The sequence below is a fragment of the Chrysochloris asiatica genome, unplaced genomic scaffold (assembly GCF_000296735.1).
Source record: "Chrysochloris asiatica unplaced genomic scaffold, ChrAsi1.0 scaffold00046, whole genome shotgun sequence".
NCBI lineage: Eukaryota > Metazoa > Chordata > Mammalia > Afrosoricida > Chrysochloridae > Chrysochloris > Chrysochloris asiatica.
The window spans coordinates 8625800-8644058 of record NW_006408564.1 but is presented as its reverse complement, the minus strand read 5'-3'; the positions used below and the strand labels follow the sequence as shown (position 1 = coordinate 8644058).

Below are 18259 nucleotides of genomic sequence, written 5' to 3'. Positions count from 1 at the left end.
TGAGTAGGCGTTGGCCAGGAGTAAAGTGGGGGAATAAGCAGTTTCCAGGCAGGGGCAGCAGGGAAAGGAAGGCAGAGAGCGGCTTATGGGTCAGCAGAGGGTCTTTCTGGCAAAAACATGGACATGGACAGTGGTGAGGGCCCACTTCTTGCTCAGGAGGATGGATTTGATGTGGAGGGCAGTAGGGAGCCCCTGAAAGAAAGGCTTTGAGTAGAGCATGAGGGACCAGCCTTGCATTTCAAGAATCTCCTTCTGGTTTGGAGAGGGGAAACTGGAAGCAAGGAGACCGGGAGGAGACACATGCTTGCTCCCCCAGTATCTCTAACAGGTGAGGAGTGGGAGGCCAGACCACAGACCAAGGCTTGCTTCAGGAGGGGCTGGGTTAGTGGGTGTCAGGTGATGTGGCCGCCACCAAAGCCTTTTTGGTCTTTGAATTTGACCTGGAGAGCATTTCCCTGACTCTTAACCACTATCTGGTCAGGGCCTCATGGGAAAGGGCACAGCAGATGGCAGGATGGCAGGCTTGTCATGGCTTTTCATGACCTCACTCAGGGAGTGGTAAGGTGGGATTTGAACCCAGGTTTACCCAACTCCAGGCTGTAGAACTTTGCTCCTAGAAGACATTTCCCCTCCAACAAGGAATGCTGCTGAGTCAGGGGGCAGCCCATTCTTTTGGAGAATGGAGTGCTGCCCAGAGGGCTGACAGAGGGCCCGCAGTCTTGAGGTCCTTCCTGTGCGCAGGGAATGTAGCACACAGGTCAGTCTCCATGCACTCTGCAGCACCTGCCACACCCAGTTGCCTGGAGGAGCCTCTGGTTATTATGCCCGCGACCCTCTGCAACCTTCCATAGCTCCCACCGTGCGGGTTGCGGAGAATGGCTCCGGCTACAGCTGACCTGACTGAAACCTTGAGTTTCTCTTCCCCCAAATGAACACTGCTTCAGAAAACCTTTTTGAATGACCTCTTCTCCAACCCCAACAAATCCATTGGGTAAAATTTAAGAAGAGCATGATTAACAATAGTGAATAATAATAAGAGCATTTAAGTGTGCTAACTATCTCACTTCACTACCACACAATGCTATAGTACAGCTATGTTCCATAGCCTCATTTCCCAAGTAAGAAATGGAAGCTCAGAGAGATGTTAAGCAACCTGCCCAAGGTCACACAGCCAATGCACAGAATTGTCTAGATTTGAATCCAGAGCAGACTGACTCTACACATGAACTGCTCAGTTGAACTAGCTGCTAATATTAGCAACCATATATGCAGCACCAGCTATGGGGAAGTCTGACAAATCACTTTCAGGGCCTCGGGCAGTCCCCATCTGTGCAATAAGCCAGAGAACAAAGGAATTGCTAAGGAAACAGAAGCTTAGAATGAAACTCAGGTGTGCTTTTCAACCTTAGATTCATCCTAATAACAACAAGCAGGTTTGATCTCTCCCCTCACAGCCTTACTTTCGGGGTGATCAGTAGTTTCTAACTTTCAAGGGGCCAGACCTTTGCGAAAAACTGCTCAAACTATGTTCCACCGTGCACTTGTACCCCACCCCTGTCCTTTCAGAAATAAATCCGAAAATAATCATAAAGCAGTTTTCTGGGGGTCACAGGTCCTCTTTTAAGGGCCCCAGATGAAGTCCCACAAGTGTCTTGGACACTACATGGCTTCGAAAACCCTGGAGGAGCTACAAAGCATTCATACCTAGTCTTACCACCTCCACTCCCCTCCTTCACTCCTCACATACACTAACACACACTCTCTCTCTCTCAAGCTATACCCTTAAGGACACAGCTCACCTTACCCATCCCTGCCCCTTAAAGAATCCACAAACTGCAGAGGGGCGGGAGTGGTGTAGAACATCAATCGCCTCTACAACACCCCCATCTAGTGGCCATAAGTGAGATCTGCAACTTTCCTGCAGCACGCCCGTTCCCAGAAATTTGGGACTGTTAACACCGAGCTCTGGGAGCGTAGTGGTTACGAATCGGGCTGTGAACCTTAAGGTCAGCGGTTCGAAACTACCAGCCGCTCCGCGGGAGAAAGATGAGGCTTTCTACTCTCGTAAAGATTTACACCCTTGGAAACCCTGTACAGGGTTGCTATGGGTCGGACCCGACTCGATGGCACTTAACAACAACAACAACACCACCAAGATCAGCAGTTCAAGCCCACCAGCTGCTCCCTAGAGTCACTATGAGTTAGAAGTGACTTGATGGCACTTAACAACAACTTGCCCAGTAAAATCCACAAAAGCAATTCAAGATTACTGAAACAGAGTAATTTTCAGCCCACAAGAAAGCCCTTTGTCTTCAGAGTGTTTGAGAACTCAAATTGCACATTTTCTGTTTAGGTGGAGCCATTGAATAGGGTCACTGTGAGTTGGAATCAACTCAAGGGCAATGGGGTTTCTGTTGTTTAATAATGACAGAGGTCTCTGGGTGGTTTCCACTTGGCTAGTAATCAGGTTGGCAGTTCGAATCCACCCTGTTGGGCCATGGGAAAAAGTCCTAGCAATGTGCTTCTGTAAAGAATGTTGTTGTTGTTAAATATCGTGGAATCAGTTCAGATTCATAGCAACCCTGTACAGGGTTTCTGCGGCTATAAATCTTTACGGGAGCAGAACGCCTCATCTTTCTCCTGCGGAACCACTGGTAGTTTTGAACTGCTGACCTTGAGGTTGGCAGCCCGACTCGTAACCAGTACGCTACCAGAGCTCCTTGCCCTCTGGAGCCGCTCTACTTTAACACCTGGGGTTGCTGTGAGTCAACATTGACTCGTTGGCAGCAGGTTTTTTGGAATTATAATGATTATCATTATTAATATTTTGTGACTAAAATTTATCTTGCCTGCTGATTACATATTTGTTATGTGTGCTCTTGAGTTGGTTCAAATTCAAAGCAACCCTGTTTAGAATTTTTGAGAGAGGTTGGTGAGTTTGACCTGTTGACCTGTGGGTTCACAGTCCAATGCCTGCCCTTCAGCGCCATCCTACTGAATTCATACAATCCATTGTACAGACACAAAAATAGAAGTTAGCATGCTATGTCACATGTTAGGAAATGCAGGATAGAACAGAAACACAAACTGGTTAGATTTTGTTCTATTCCAGAATACTTTAACCATTTTATTCTTGTACCTCTCAGGTCAGCCCGGTGGTTATTATTACATGTTTTATTCTATTATTATTATTATATTTCTAATCCTTGGACTTGCAACCTGAAGAGTAGCTATTTTTAGCAAAATGACAGGCGGAATGATGTGTTACAGGAAATAATAGCTCTCCTCTCTTAATTCCTTAGGATCTACGGGAACAATGCTGAAACACGGTTTCTTCGATATGTACTCTGGAGGTAGGTGCTTCCTTTGGCCCTGAGCTCCTTCCTGTAGCAGGAAGCCTTGGAGGCAGAGGTGTTGGCTCTTGTTTCTACAGGAACAAGAACTGCTTTGGGGGTTAAGGATCATCCCTCTATCTCTGAAACGCCTTCCTATGTTCTTAATTGGAGGTCTCCGTAATGCAGGTCCTGAGACTAGTATTCAAGTGCACTGGTTTATTTGGCGAGGTGATCTCAGGAAACAGCAGTCAAGGAATGGGAAGTAAAGGAAGGAAGCCAATAGAAAGTGTGATGTCGAGACATTTACCACCATGGACAAGTGGTCACACTCCCACTGGGGTCCTCGATGAGGCAGTGTGGAACTCACAGCACAGAGATAGCCCAGTCTGGTCCAAGAAACTGGAGTGCTCACTCTCATGATGCCCAGACACTTTCAGCACTTCTGGTCTGCCCCGAGGCTGGTGAAGTGGGATCCAGAGAACAGAAGAAGCCCTCTGTGCTAGCAGTTGGAGGTCAGGCTTGAGTCCACTGAAGTGCCAAGGACAAGAGCATCCTTTCTGCTGTACCCACTCAAGCTCAGCCTGGCCCTGAGAGTGGAGGAAGACTACACTCCCGAGGTCAGGACAGGGCAGCAGCTCTCTGAGTTCTGCCATCCTCCCTGCTGAAGTTCAGACCCCACAGCTGAATCTGGGCCTAGGGCTGGGATGATATTTTATGTTAAAATCCCGTAGTGGACCAGGAACAGAACAAAGCTTCTCAAGGCCAGAAAGGACAGCTCAGAGGCTCTGAGATCTCTGTATCTTTCTTTTTTTCTTGCCCCATCACTGACACGCTTTTGAGCTTCTCTGTTTGCATGGCCCCAGACCTTAGTGGTCACTGTCTTCCTGCCCTTAGCACAAGCTTGCAGGACAGGGTAGTGACCTACTTGAACTGGAGTCCCGGGCATCTGTGTTCCCACCACTAACTTCCTCACCAACCAGCCAACCTGGCAAATCTATAGACAATTAGTGCTCCTGCCATCTTCCAAAGGCGGTAGGATCAGCCCCAGACCCCAGAAACCACACCACTGCCCACTTTCATCCCAGCCTCCCTCAGGTCCAAAGAGCCTCTACAACAAGTAGTAGTTCCATAAGTTCTGTGGTTTCTGCAAACAGGCAGAGACCCAGACAGTGCAAGGATGCTTCCCATTTGACAGATTCATTGAGCTCTAACCCCCTTCCCACAGCCCAGCTGGGCTCAGTTTCTCTCCTGTCTCTGGAGACCAGCTCTGGACAAGTATGTGCGGCTTCTGACCCCAAAGAGCTCCTAGCATGAACTTGGATGGAACCATGGGTTAGATTGAGTCAGTAACAGAAGTATTTTGAGAATAAGTGGCCCCTTCCCATAGGAAGCAAAGAGAAAATTGAATTCTTAAGGTGACATCATGATTAACAGAAGGTGATATTTCCAAATATTCCCTGGTGTGACGTTGTAGGATAAACACTCGACTGAAAGGTTGGTTTGAACCACAAGGTCAGTGCTTCAAACTTACCAGCTGCTCCTCAGAAACCCTATACAGGGTTGCTATGTGTCGGAACCAACTCAACAACACTTCACAACAACAACAAATCCTAGAAAAGAGCCAGATCTTAGTATTTGCAAACTCAAGCGAAATGCCAGGGGTTTAAGATGGAAACCAACTGCTTTGACTTTTTTGTCTTAAAAATTCAAGGGCAGAAGTTTTGTAACATAAAGTGGGGAGTAGTTAATCTTACATCACAGGAACAGAGGACCCTAGGACCATCAAGGGAAAAGAGCAGGAGTGGAATGCAGGACTCTATCCAGAGAAGCAGTGAGTGGCACCAGAGATGGAGGCAAAGATGATGGAAAGAGAAAGGCTGTGTCCTGGCCGCCAGGAGGCAGGCTTGCAGAATGTGCTCTTTGGTTTTTAAATGATTATGTATTCTTGAGTGTTTTTGTGTACATGGAAAATAAAAAAACAGAGGAAATAGAAGCAAATACTGTTAAATGATGATGCACTGAGGCTATTGTAATCATTACAATGAATTGAAATACAATAGGCTGAGTGCAAAACTGATGTTCTCCCATGTAAACTGTCACTCAATTCACCATAAAAACTTAAAAAAAAAAAAAAAAGTTCAAGGACAGTTCACTAAAGGTTGGCTGTGCAAATCCACCCTGCGACTCTCTGGGAGAAAGACCTGGTCATCTCCTCCCATAAAGCTGACAGCCTAGGGTAATCCTATGGGGCTGTTCCCCTCTGTCATGTGGGCTCACTATGAGTTGGAGTTGACTTGAAGGCACCTGGCAACAGCAATGATTGTGCTGCTCATTAGCATCACCTGGCACTTCCGCATTCCAATGCCCAGAACCCACCCCAGATTGCTCCAGTAATTTAGGGAAATAGAAGAGAATGACCAGTGATTGTTTCTCCTACATGACCAGCGTCTCATTTTTCTTCCTCTGCCAGATCCTAAAAACCTAGAGAAATTCCTTAAGGAAATCCCAGAGGACACGCTGGTGTTGGTGGCCTCCTACGATGACCCTGGGACCAAGTAAGTAGCAAACTCGGGCCTTCCGCCTGGCATTCCCTTGGCTGCTTTTCTGCAGGTCCACCCCCTGGTATTTTAACCCCAGGAATTAATCAGTGCGGTCTTGGCCGCAGCAGTGAAAAGCTAGAACCAGTCTCTTTGTCCAATGATAGCTACCTGGTTACATAAATGTACTCTACTACAAATCCACGCACCAACCATTAAAGGCAATGATGACGAAATTGAATTTTAACAACTTCTTTAGTCTGAAAGTGATCACATTTGAAATGAAAATTCATTGATAATTGATGGTGATTGGAATGCAAAATGGAAGCAAAGAGGAAAGATCAGTAGTTGGAAAACGTGGCCTTGGTGATACAAACAGTATTGGCGATTGCATGATAGAATTTTGCAAGACCATTAACTCCTTCAGTGCACATACCACCAGATGGAACATGCAGGAATCAAATTGACTACAACTGTGGAAAGAAACAATGGAGAAGCTCTATGCCATCAACCAAAATGAGGCTAAGGGTCAACTGTGGGACAGACCATCGATTGCTCATATACAAGTTTAGATTGAAGCTGAATAAAATTAAAACAGGTCCATGAAAGTCAAAATATCATGAGTATGTTGTTGTTAAGTGCTGTCTTGTTGTTAAGTGCTGTCGAGTTGATTCCTACCCATAGTGACCCTGCATACGGTTTCTGAGGCTGTAAATCTTTACAGGAGCAGAAAGCCTCATTTTCTCCCATGGAACTGCTGGTCGTTTCAAGCTGCTGACTGTGAAATTAGCAGCCCGATTCGTAATCACTATACTACCAGAGCTCCTTATAATGAGTATATCCCACCTGAATTTAGAGACCATCTCAATGACAGATTTGCTGCATCAGGTACTAATGACTGAAGCCCAGATGAGTTGTGGGATGACATCAAGAATATCATCCATGACACAAAGTCTTTGAAAAGACAGGAAAGAAAGAAAAGACCAAAGTGGCTGTTGGAATAGAATTTGAAACTTGCTCTTGAATGTAGGGAAGCTAAAGCAAATGGTAGAAATGATGAAATAAAAGAGCTGAGCAGAAAATTTCAAAGAATGGCTGGAAAAGACAATGTAAAGTATAATGAAATGTGCAAATTTTCTCAAGCAGAAAGACAGAGAAAAAAAATCAAGCCTCAAGTTGCAATATTGAAGGATTTTATGGACAAATCATTGAATGATACAGAGAGCATGAAAGGATGGGAGAAAGATGAGGCTGTCTGGTCCTGTGATGTCTGTAGGCTCAGAGCATTGAGGAGCAGTTCACCTCACTCCTATAGGGTTGCTATGAATTCGAATCTGCTGAGTCCTGGTGTGGTGCTGTGGGTTCATGCGCCAGACTGCAGAGCCCTTTGAACTACAGGGTCAGTGTTTCAAGCTCACCCATCGCTCCTTGGAATCCCTATAGTTGCTATGGATCAGAACTGACTGGACAGCACTTAACAACAACAAATGGTAGTTGGTTTGGTTTTTAGTTTTTTAGGGTTTTTTTGTTTTGGAAACTGAGGTCTTTCTTCCTCAAAGATGCTGAATTGGTATGGGCGACCTGTGTTCAATTCCTGTCTAATACATCTCATACACATCATGCATTTGTCATTGGAGGCTTGTATGTTACTGTGGCCCTGAGCAGGTTTCAGGAGAGCTTCTGGACAGACTAGGAAGAAAGACCTGGCAATCTACTTCCAAAATCAGCCAGTGAAAACCTAAGTGATTACAGCAATCTGACTTTTTTGTTCATTGTGAGTTGACAGCAGCTAACAACACCCTAAGATCAGAATGAATGTATTTCTGAAACTATTGACTCCAGGTTCTAGCCTGGGAAAAGGGAGTTGTAAAGAAAGATTGATTGGGAATCATCGATCAGGGTCCGTGTTTTGCCACTATGCCACTGAGGGCATGTGAAATGATTTCAACTGACCCATAGACTCATATTAAAAGAGGTTGTTTTTTTTATTCTAAAAACAAACAAAAAAAGATGGAAAGAATACAGAGTCACTGTACCAAAAAGAATTGGTTTATTTTCAGCCATTTCAAGAGGTAACATATGATTTAAAAAACAATGGTACTGAAGGAAGACGTTCAAGCCAATGACAGCACTGGCAAAAAAATAACAAACAAGGCTCCAGAAACTAACAGAATACAAATGGAAATGTTTCAACAAATGGATGCAGTACTGGAGGCACTCACTTGTGTATGCCAAGAAATTTGGAAGACAGCTGCTTGGCCAACTGATTGAAAGAGATGTGTGCCCATTCTAAAGAAAGGTAACCCAATGGAGTGTGGAAACAGTCTTACAATATCATTAATACCACATGCAAGTAAAATTTTGGTGAAGATAATTCAAAATTGGTTGCATCAATACACTGACAGGGTGCTGCCAGAAATTCAAGCTGAATTCACAAGAGGATGTGGAACAGGGAATGTCATTGTTGATGTCAAATGGATCTTGGATGAAAGCAGAGAATACCAGAGAGATGCTTACTTGTGTTTTATTGACGATGCAAAATCATTTGACTGTGTGGATTATAGCAAACTATGGATAACATTGAGATGAATGGGTATTCCAGAACACTTAATTATGCTCATGAGAAAGCTGTGCAGAGACCAAGAGGTAATCATTTGAACAGAACAAGGGAATACTGAGAGGTTTGCAATCAAAAAAGGTGTACGTCAGGATTGTCTCATTTCATGATACTTATTCAATCAATCTATGTGCTGAGCAAATAATCTGAAAATTTGGATTTTATGAAGAATAACATGGCATCAGGATTGAAGGAAGACTCATTAATAACCTGTGACATGCAGATGATACAACCTTGCTTGTTGTAAGTGAAGAGGACGTACATTATTTACTGATGAAGATCAAAGGCTACAGCCTTCAGTATGGATTGCATCTCAATGCGAAGAAAACAAAAATCCTCACCACTGGACCAATAAATAACATCATGGTAAATGAAAAAAAGATTAAAACTGTCAAAGACTTCATTTTTGCTTGGAGCCACATTTAACACTCATGGAAGCAACAGTCAAAGAAATTAAACAATGTATTGCATTACGCAAATTTGTTTCAAAAGACTTATTTTAAAGTATTCAAGAGGAAAGATAACCACTTTGAGGACTAAGGTATGTCTGGCCTAAAGCAGGGTATTTTCAAGGCCTCATATGCATGTGAAAGTTGTACGATGAATAAGGAGGACCATAGAAGAATGAATGCATTTGAATTGTGTTGTTGAAGAAGAATACTGAAAGTACCGTGGACTTCCAGAAGAACAAACAAATTGGTCTTAGAAGTACAGCCAGAATGTTCCTTAGAAGCCAGGATGGTGAGACCTCATCTCTTGACTTTGGACATGTTGTCAGAAAGGACTGTTCCCTGGAGAAGGACATCATGCTTTGTAATGTGAAAAAAGAGGAAGCCCCCCACCCCCACCCCCCCAACGAGAAAGACTGACACAGTGGCAGCAATAATGGGCTCAAAACGTGACAACGTCTCAGGACTAGACAGTGTTTCGTTCTGTTGTACATAGCGTTAGAACTGACTCGATGGCATCTAAGATCAACAGTCTACTGCAATTTGTGATATGCTGTGATGTGTTAGTGGTTAAGAGCTTGGCTATTAACCAAAAGGTTAGCAGTTCAAACCAACTAGTCACTTCATGGGAGTAAGATGAGGCAGTCTGCTTCCGTAAAGGTTCATATAGCCCTGGAAACCCTACTAGGCAGTTCTGCTCTGTTCTATCGGTTGCGATGAATTGGATCTAACTTGGTGACAATGGGATGAACATTAGGAGTCCTGCTATTGCCACAGTTAAGCACTTAGCTGCTAACCTAAAGGTCACCAGTTTGAATCCCCAGCAGCTCCCACAGAGAAAGAACTAGAGATCTGCTTCCATTAATAAGATTGTTATTGTTGCATGCCATCAAGTCAATTCTAACTCAGAGCAGCACTTGGGGACAGAGTAGAACAGTCTCATAGCGTTTCCAAGGCTGTAGTCTTTATGGAAGCTGGCTGACATATCGTTCAGTGGATTTGAACCCATGACCTTTCAGGTAGTAGATGAGTGCTTAATTGCTGTGCTACCAGCATAGGATCCTTTCCCGTAAAGATAATGGTCTGGGAAATCCTTTGAGGTAGTTCTACTCTGTTACATGGGGTCTGTCACGGAGTCAAAATTTACTTGACAGCACTTAACATCAGATGATATGTTATATGTGCATAAGTTACATACTACAGCAAAAATGATAATGTAGGAAGTATTTAAGGACATGAAAAATATACTCATCTTTTAGCACTAAGTGAACCAAAAAAGAAGAGATTTCAAAACAGTTATGACCCCATTGTGCATAATAAAATAGATATTTTGGTTGTGTGCTGTCTAGTCAGTTCCAACAGATAGCCATCCTTTATAGGGTTTCCAAGAGTGGCTGGTGAGCTTGAACTTTTGACCTTGTGGTTAGAGTGGTCAGCAGTTCATTGCTTATCCTAGAGTACCACACCAGAGCCCAAGATAGATTTTCTTGTTGTTAAGTGCTGTTGAGTCAGTTGCAACTCATAGCGACACTGTCTATATAGGGTTTCTGAGGGTGTACATCTCTGTCAGAGCAGAAAGCCTTGTCTTTCTCCTGAAGAGCAGATGATGGACTTGAACTGCCAACCTTGTGGTTTACAGTTTAGTGCTTATCCTACAGAGCCACCTCACTCTCACAAGATAGACATGTTGCTGTTAAGTGCCATTGAGTCAGTTCCAACTCAGAGTGGTCCTGCATAGGATTTCCAAGGAGTGGCTGGTGAGTCTGAACTGTTGACCATGTGGTTAGCAGTCCAGTGTGTATCCTACAACACTACACCAGAACACCACAAAATAGGCATTGTTGTTGTTAAATGTTGTCGAGTCAGTTCTGACTCTTAGCGACTCTTTATAGGGTTTTGGAGGTGTGGATGGTGAATTTAAACTACTAACCTTGCAGTTCAAACTGACCTTATGGTCCCATGCTTATCCTACAGTGCCACACCATGACTCCAAAGTAGATATGGGGAGGCAGAATAAATTACATTGTTTACAGTGATTATGTCAAGAGGAGTGAGACTGTATATTTTTAGATACTTCTATGTGATTTTTAATGTTTTCCAAATGAATACATATTATATTTGTTACCGGAAGAGAAATGTTTCAATACTTCACTTCTCCAACCCATCCACATCCCCCTTTGGTGGAGAAAGGCTTAGGATACCTCTGACTTTGTTCTTCTGTGTGCTGCTGAACTCGCCTCATTCTTCAAGCCCCACCCAGACATAGTCAACAAACCCAGTGGTGGATGGGGCTCATTCTTAGGAACCTGGCCCCGCTATCCCACTTCCCTGGTTCCCTTCACCCACTACCACGGCCTCACTGCCCTCTCTCACCTCTGCAGGATGAATGACAACATCAGGACGCTCTTCTCCAACTTGGGGAGTTCCCATGCAAAGCAACTTGGATACCGGGACAGCTGGGTCTTCCTAGGAGCCAGAAACCTCAGGAGCAAAAGCCCCTTTGAGCAGGTGGGTTCTTGGCCTCCTTCTATCCCCAGAAAAGGACAAGGTGTGGGCTGGGGGTGCAGAGAACACTGACCCATAAACCCTACTGCCTTAGAGTCAGTTGACTCATGGTGAACCCATGTGTTGCCTAGTAGAACTGCCCATAGGATTTTCTTGACTGTGATCTTCATGGAAGCAGATTGCCAAGTCTTTTCTCTATGGAAGCTGTGGGTGAGTTTGAACCACCAACCTTTTGGTTAGCAGCCAAATGCAAACCTTTTGCAGTATCCAGGGAGTGCTGACACTCACCCACCATTGGGCCTTGTTGAGGGAGGGAATTTCCACACAGCGGCCTGAGGAGACCACTCATATGTCATTCCCACCAGTCAGTCTCAGGGTCCTCTGACTGGCCAGTTCCCCAGCAGGAAGCTGCCTGGACCATGTTGCAAGGAGGTGGAGCATGAATAAATGCATACTTGTTTAGGTAGGTCCCTAACGAGAGAGGAAGGAAAGGAGAAACGAAGGATGAAGAAAAGTAGTCCCTGGCATTGCTTGGTCCTGGATGATCCTCATGTGGCATCTGTTTTCAGTGTTTGGGGACGTAGGAAGGAGAGCTCTGTATTGAATCTGCTCTTGTTATCACCCAGAAGTAACTGGGTTCAGCACATACCCCACCCTGGCAATGGGCTGATTAACATAACTAAGGAAACCCTGTTTCTGTCCACAGTTCTCTGGGTTAGCATTCTAACATGTATTTTGTGAGGATGCAATTCAATCCCTAAGTGTCACATTTTTCAGATGAGGAACAGGAGACTGGGAGAGGTATTAGCCAGCTTGCTCTGGGGCTTGGAACTACTTAGTGATGCTAATGTATTTCCAACCCAGGTCTGCCTCCTCCACAGACTTTCTGTCTTTATCTCAGGGCTTCGAACCCATTCAAAACAGCTCAGGAGTTTGCTGTCATCAGCAAAAACTGTGTATACGTTGTGTGCCAGCAAAATGTGCTGCCATTGCTGCTTTGAATGTGTGCTGCTCTCCAGAGTCCTGACAGGAATCCAATCTCCTACATCCGGCTCTTGACACTTTTTGGAGACAAGACTGTGTCGTGATTTTTGGAGAGCCAGCACTACTGGCAGGACGTTTGCAGAGCAGCACATTCAGATCAGCCGGTTGGCCACTGTCTTTAAGCAGGCACAGCTGTTTGATTCCTATTCAAGTCAAACTATCACAGGCAACACATTTGGTTGTTCTACAATGTATGTGCGGCCATTGTTTACCACAGCAATGACAGAGTCAGGTGGCAGGGAGAGCCAGTGAAACAATCAGACAAGACACCAGAGACTCAGGGTGGGGAGGGGCTGTGAGGAGACAGGGCAGGTGCAGGTCTTGCTGAACTACAGGAAAGAGGGAACAGGACCCGGTTGGTGTAGAAGGATTTTTGTTTGTGGGCTTTGTCTGGTTTGTATATGTTTGTGTTTACAAGAATGCAGTCCACTCAATAGCAACTTTTTCTTTTTCTTGTTCATGTAATTATGAATTACTTTTTATAAATAAGGATTTTTTCTCTCTCTCTCTTTTTTTTTTTTTTTAAATGTGACTCTTGCTTGAGTAGAAAATGTGACACCTCTCTGTGTCTACCCTGTGGGGAAGGAAGGCAGAGGCTGTTGGACGCTAGTAGGTGTGGAGGGGTACCAGGAGGGCAGACTATGTAGGTAGTAGGCCTCGGGACCACATTAGCAGAGCCAGCGCTCTTCTTCCATCAACCGCCAGTTCCAGACACAGAAAGTCTGAGCCAAGACAGTAAATAAAAGTTACTAAGGAAACAGCACCGTTTTTTACCTGATATTTCTGACTTAACCACCCAGTAATGGGCCAAAGTCCACGACATGATTAAAATCAATGTGTCTTCTGTTCCCACATATGGGAGCTGAGGCTTAGAGAAGCAGAATCTAGGTTTTTTTCTCTTTCTTCTTAGGACTCAGCCACTATTATTTATTCCAGCAGTAGATTTTCACATTTACTTTATTCCTCCTACCAGCCTGTGATACTATCAGCCTAAACATTTTAAATACAATCTTAGCTGGTTTTATTATTTTTACAGAATTACCATTATTATTGTCATGAATTAGTATTATACAATAGTTGCACTGCTTATCAGCTGGATAGCCATAGGCAGTGACTTTGGCTCTCTGTACCTCAGTTTCCCCACCTGTAGAATGGGATAATAGCAGTGTACACTTACAGAGCCGCTGCTGCTATGTGCTGTAGTGTAGGTTCCTATTCATAGGGTTCCCAAGGCTGTCAATCTTGATGGGAAGAGAAAGCAGAGTGGCTGGTAGATTTGAACTGCTGGCTCTGGTTAGCAGTTCAACTCGTAACCCACTACACTCCCAGGGCCCTTTTCTTAGGGTGATTGTAAGGATGACATAGATAGGGCACTTAGAACAGTGCCTGGCACAGAGCAACCATCCAAGAATTTCTAGGATCCTTGTTTTTTATTGTTGTTGTTTGAGATATCCTAGAGAGTCTAGTGGGAAATTTGATACGGAAGAAGACGATGAAAGCTCTCCAGGCTTCTCCTACTCCCATCTTATGTGCATGGTCCCCCATCCCATCTCGGAGACTTTGGACAAGTTGCATTCCCTCTCTAAGCCTCAGTTTCCCCATCTGTGAAATGGGATAGTAATATCCCAACATAGTTGTCATGAGAATGAATCGGGTGAAGGCATTAGATTTGAAAGCACAGTGCCAATTCAGGTGTGAGTCTTAAATCACCTCTCCCATTGCTGGGGTGTGTCTCTCTCCCCTTTCTCTCCAGTTCATAAAGAATGTCCCAGAAACCAACAAGTACGAAGGATGGCCGGAGCTCTTAGAGCTGGAGGGCTGCGTGCCTCGGAAGGTATTTTAGGGCCTGGGGCCTGAAAAAACTCCTGCCTGGCATAGGGGTCAGAGAGCCTGCGATTGCTGCAGGTTGGACTGGCTGAGAAGACGGCAGAAGAGAAGGATGTGGCTGTTGATGTTGGGGCACACTGTGACAAATATCCCCATCTTCAGAAACCATATCCTTTCACTGGACTCAGGTGTCCTGCCTGGAAGGTGAGTAGAGTAGTCAGAGTCCTTTTGGAATCAGCTGTCTGCTGGTTCCAAAGCACAGGCGTGTTTCCCAGCAAGGGCTGTTGTTGACTGTCGTCTCCAGGAAGGACTGCCTACACGGAAGCAAAATTAAATGTCATTTTTGCTGACTTTGAATGAATTTTCTGACTACTTGAGCTGCACTGTTTCTCCCTGGGACTGAATAGGTCTGAGACTCAGTTCGCTTGGGCCTCAGATTGGACAAGTCACTTATACCTTCAGTTAGGCATTTGGAAGGAGGCTGGGCTTCATACTGCTTTAGTTTAGGTGTGAAATAAACCTTTGGTGCCCAGCATCATGTGTCAGGTGTACGTAAACAGAAAGAGTCAGGGGACAGGATATGGAGAATGTTGTCACAACCTGCTGTTTGAGGGAAAGTTGGCAAAAATTGAAGTTGGAAAGCAGAGGAAAGGCAGAGAGCTGAGAAAGTCAGGCTGTGAGGAAGGGAAAACATCCTGGCTGCCTTAGCCTGTATTTCCTAGGAAGCCAGGCTTCAAGTGCAGGTACCTGATTCAGAAGGTCACAGTAGGGAACATGGGATAGGGAGTTGGCCACCGAGAGAGAGAAGGGAGGGCAGTCATGAAGGGGTTGCTATCAATCCAGCAGAGTCCCTGGTGGTATACACAGTTAACACATTCGGTTGCTAACCGGAAGCCTAAACATCTGTGTCCACCCAGGGGCACCTGGGCAGAAAGACAATCTACTTCTGAAAAACCAGCCCTTGCAAACCTATGGAATAGAGTTATCCATGGACACACACAAGGTCTCCACAAGTCAGCATCACTGACAGCATCTGAGATGATCATCATTCCATCGGCCACTGTGGGAAAGAACCTCCTCTGTACAAGAGTAAAGCCAACTGTTAACTGAAATGTTGGTAGTTCCAACCTACCCAGCAACTCTGTGGAATAAAGACTTAGTGATCTGCTCCTGTAAATATTGTTGTTGTTGTTGTTAAGTACCGTGGAGTCGATTCTGATTCATAGCGACCCTGTACAGGGTTTCTGAGGCTGTAAATCTTTACGTGAGCAGAAAGTCTCATCTTTCTCCCACGGAACAGCTGGTAGTTTCAAACTACCAACCTTGAGATTAACAGCCCGATTCATAACCAGTACGTTACCATCCCTAGAAAACACTATGGGGCAGGTCTGCTCTGTCACATGGGATCAGCATGAGTGGATGGCACCTACCACCACCACCATCATCAGGGTACCTGGAGCTTAGCCCCCCAGGGCAGCGTGAGGAGTCTGTGTAGAACATGTGTGCCTCAGAGAGACCTTGTACCAAAGAGACGAGGGAGCTGGAGTATTTACACATCAGTTCTCCTCAGTCATTTGCTGAGGGCAACTGGATGGGGTGACGTGGATTCTCAGACACTTCTTGCCATCCCTGTGTAGGGAAGAGTGTTCATCTCTGGCTTCCGAATGAACCCTCAGCCAAGAGATGGAGATACTGGTGGCTGGAAGACCACAGGAGCACATTTCATTGGTAAGGCCCAAGGGATGTGTTCGGAAGACGTTGCCTGAATTTCTGAGAGGGGCCCAGTTCTCAGGTCCTAAACAGAATCCAGGGAGGGAACCATAGGAGCAGAAATCATGGGTCCTGAAAAATGCATCCAGAAGATACCCTGCCCTTGGTTCAAATGCCCTATTCAGTATGATAGCAGAAGCCCTAGCACAATGGAATGAGGCTCAGAGTTTCCAGGCCTCCAACATGCAACGAGGGCCTGGGATGGAAAGGAGCCCAGTGTATGGGAACTTTCAATCCAGGGCAGGCTGGGCAACAGGCTGTAATTGCATTGGTAACAAACTTGATGCCCAAAGTCTGGTGGGATGTATGTTTGACTGAGGAAATCAGAAGAAGGTGCCGAGTCAGCCACCCTGCCAGTTCTATCATCCCCTTCCGCCTCCACCCACCCTAGATCACCTCTAAGGATACAAAGGAGTTTGCCTGGCAGCCCCAGATATCCACTTGTACTGACACCCATATCAACATGATGCTTGCACTAGCCACCCACTATGGGAAAGAAGGTGGCAGGAAGTTTCCATTTGGGGCTGTAAACATATATTGCTGAACTTTCCCTTTAAATGGAATTTATTTGCCATGGAGTCAACTCCAACTCCTGGAGGCCCCTTGTACGTCAGAGAGTTTTCAATGGATAATTTTTCAGAAGAAGATTGCCAGACCTTTTTATCAAGACGCCTCTGGAGAGACTCAAGTCTCCAACCTTTTTAGTTAACAGCCAAGTGCGTTAAGCATTTGCACCACCCAGAGACTAAGGAAGAACATTGTTAAGTGCTGTAGATGCAGTTCTGACATGTCTCAAGGCCACGGACAACAGAAACACTGCCGTGCGCCCAGTCACTCTGTTTGAGCCCATTGTTGCTGACACTATCAATCCATTTTGTTGAGGGTCTTCCTCTTTCTTGATGACCCTCTCGTTTACCAAGCATGATTCCTTCTCCAAGGAACGGTCCCTCCTAATAACCTGTCCAAAGTAAGATGAAGCCTTACCATCCTTACTTCTAAGGAGCGTTCTGGCTGTGTTTCTTCCATGGCAGATTTGTTTGTTCTCTTAGCAATTCATCGTATATTCACTATTCTGTGCCAAAATCAAAATTCAAATGCATCCATTTTCTTTGCTCATATGGAAGTTCAAGTTGAATCTGAAGGAAATTAAAAGGAGTTCATGAGAACCAAAGTATGACCTTGAGCATAGCCCAACAGAATTTAGAGACCATCTCAAAGAAAGATTTGACTCATTGAACAAGAAAGAACAACATATAATTAAGAGACACAGTAAAGACATTAAAATGAGCTCATGGCCAGAGTCAGGGTTAACCAGAGCATTCTGGGCATCTGGTTGGAAGAGAAGACAGATGAAATTTCTAGAAGCTACATTTCTTTTCAACTTTAAAAATGAGTGAGAGACTGCTGATTGGATGAATCAGTGAGTTGTGGGAAGGCCCTCACAGAGACCCTAGAGCTTGTAAAGGTCCCTGGTGGGACTCCTCTAACAGCTTTTGCTTCTATTAGTCAGATGCTTACCGTTTGTTAGAGAACTGCCCTTGGGCAACTCAGAAAGAAGATTAACCATGAAGTGCAGGGAGTTTATACCTCTACCCCAGGAAAGCTCTTAGCTACGGGCTGAGTAGTGGTGGACGGAAGGAACCAGCTCCACTAGAGGAAGCACAACCATGAGGCATGACCCACACTCCAGATCACTGTGGATCAGACTGAAGCTGGGACTTTGTCTGAAATTGTCCCTTTGCTTGGCAGCCTCTTCTTCCTCATCATGCTCCCCACTGGAGCTGTTGTTCCATACCATCAAGTCTGTTCTGACACCAGCAACCCCACACAAAACAAAACAGAACACTGCCTGGTCCTGTGTCATCCTCACAATTGTTAAGTTTGAGCTTATTGCAGCCGCTGGGTCATTGCATCTCATTGGGGGGTCTTCCTCTTTTTTGTTGACTCTCCACTGTACCGAGCATGATGTCCTTCTCCAGGGACTGGTCCATCCTGACAACATGTTGAAGGTTCAGAGATAAAGTCTCACCATTATTGCTTCTAAGGAGCAATCCTGCCATACTTCTTTCAAAACAGATTGGTCTATTCTTCTGGAAGGCGATGGTACTTTCAATATTCTTCACCAACACCATAAGTCAAATGAATCCCTTAATAAACCATAATCATCTCAAAGTT

At 45.0% G+C, this 18259-nt stretch overlaps 1 protein-coding gene across 1 annotated transcript in view; it reads left to right on the top strand.

Annotated features, from left to right (window-relative positions):
* The window catches only part of FAM3D (family with sequence similarity 3, member D), a 31373-nt gene extending 17043 nt beyond the window's left edge, over window positions 1-14330 (top strand). The window contains exons 6-9 of the mRNA XM_006862123.1: window positions 3303-3353; window positions 5806-5890; window positions 11320-11446; window positions 14241-14330. Coding sequence (XP_006862185.1) covers window positions 3303-3353; window positions 5806-5890; window positions 11320-11446; window positions 14241-14330 — 353 coding nt within the window. The remainder of the gene's footprint in view (window positions 1-3302; window positions 3354-5805; window positions 5891-11319; window positions 11447-14240) is intronic.
* The last annotated feature ends 3929 nt before the right edge of the window (window positions 14331-18259 follow it).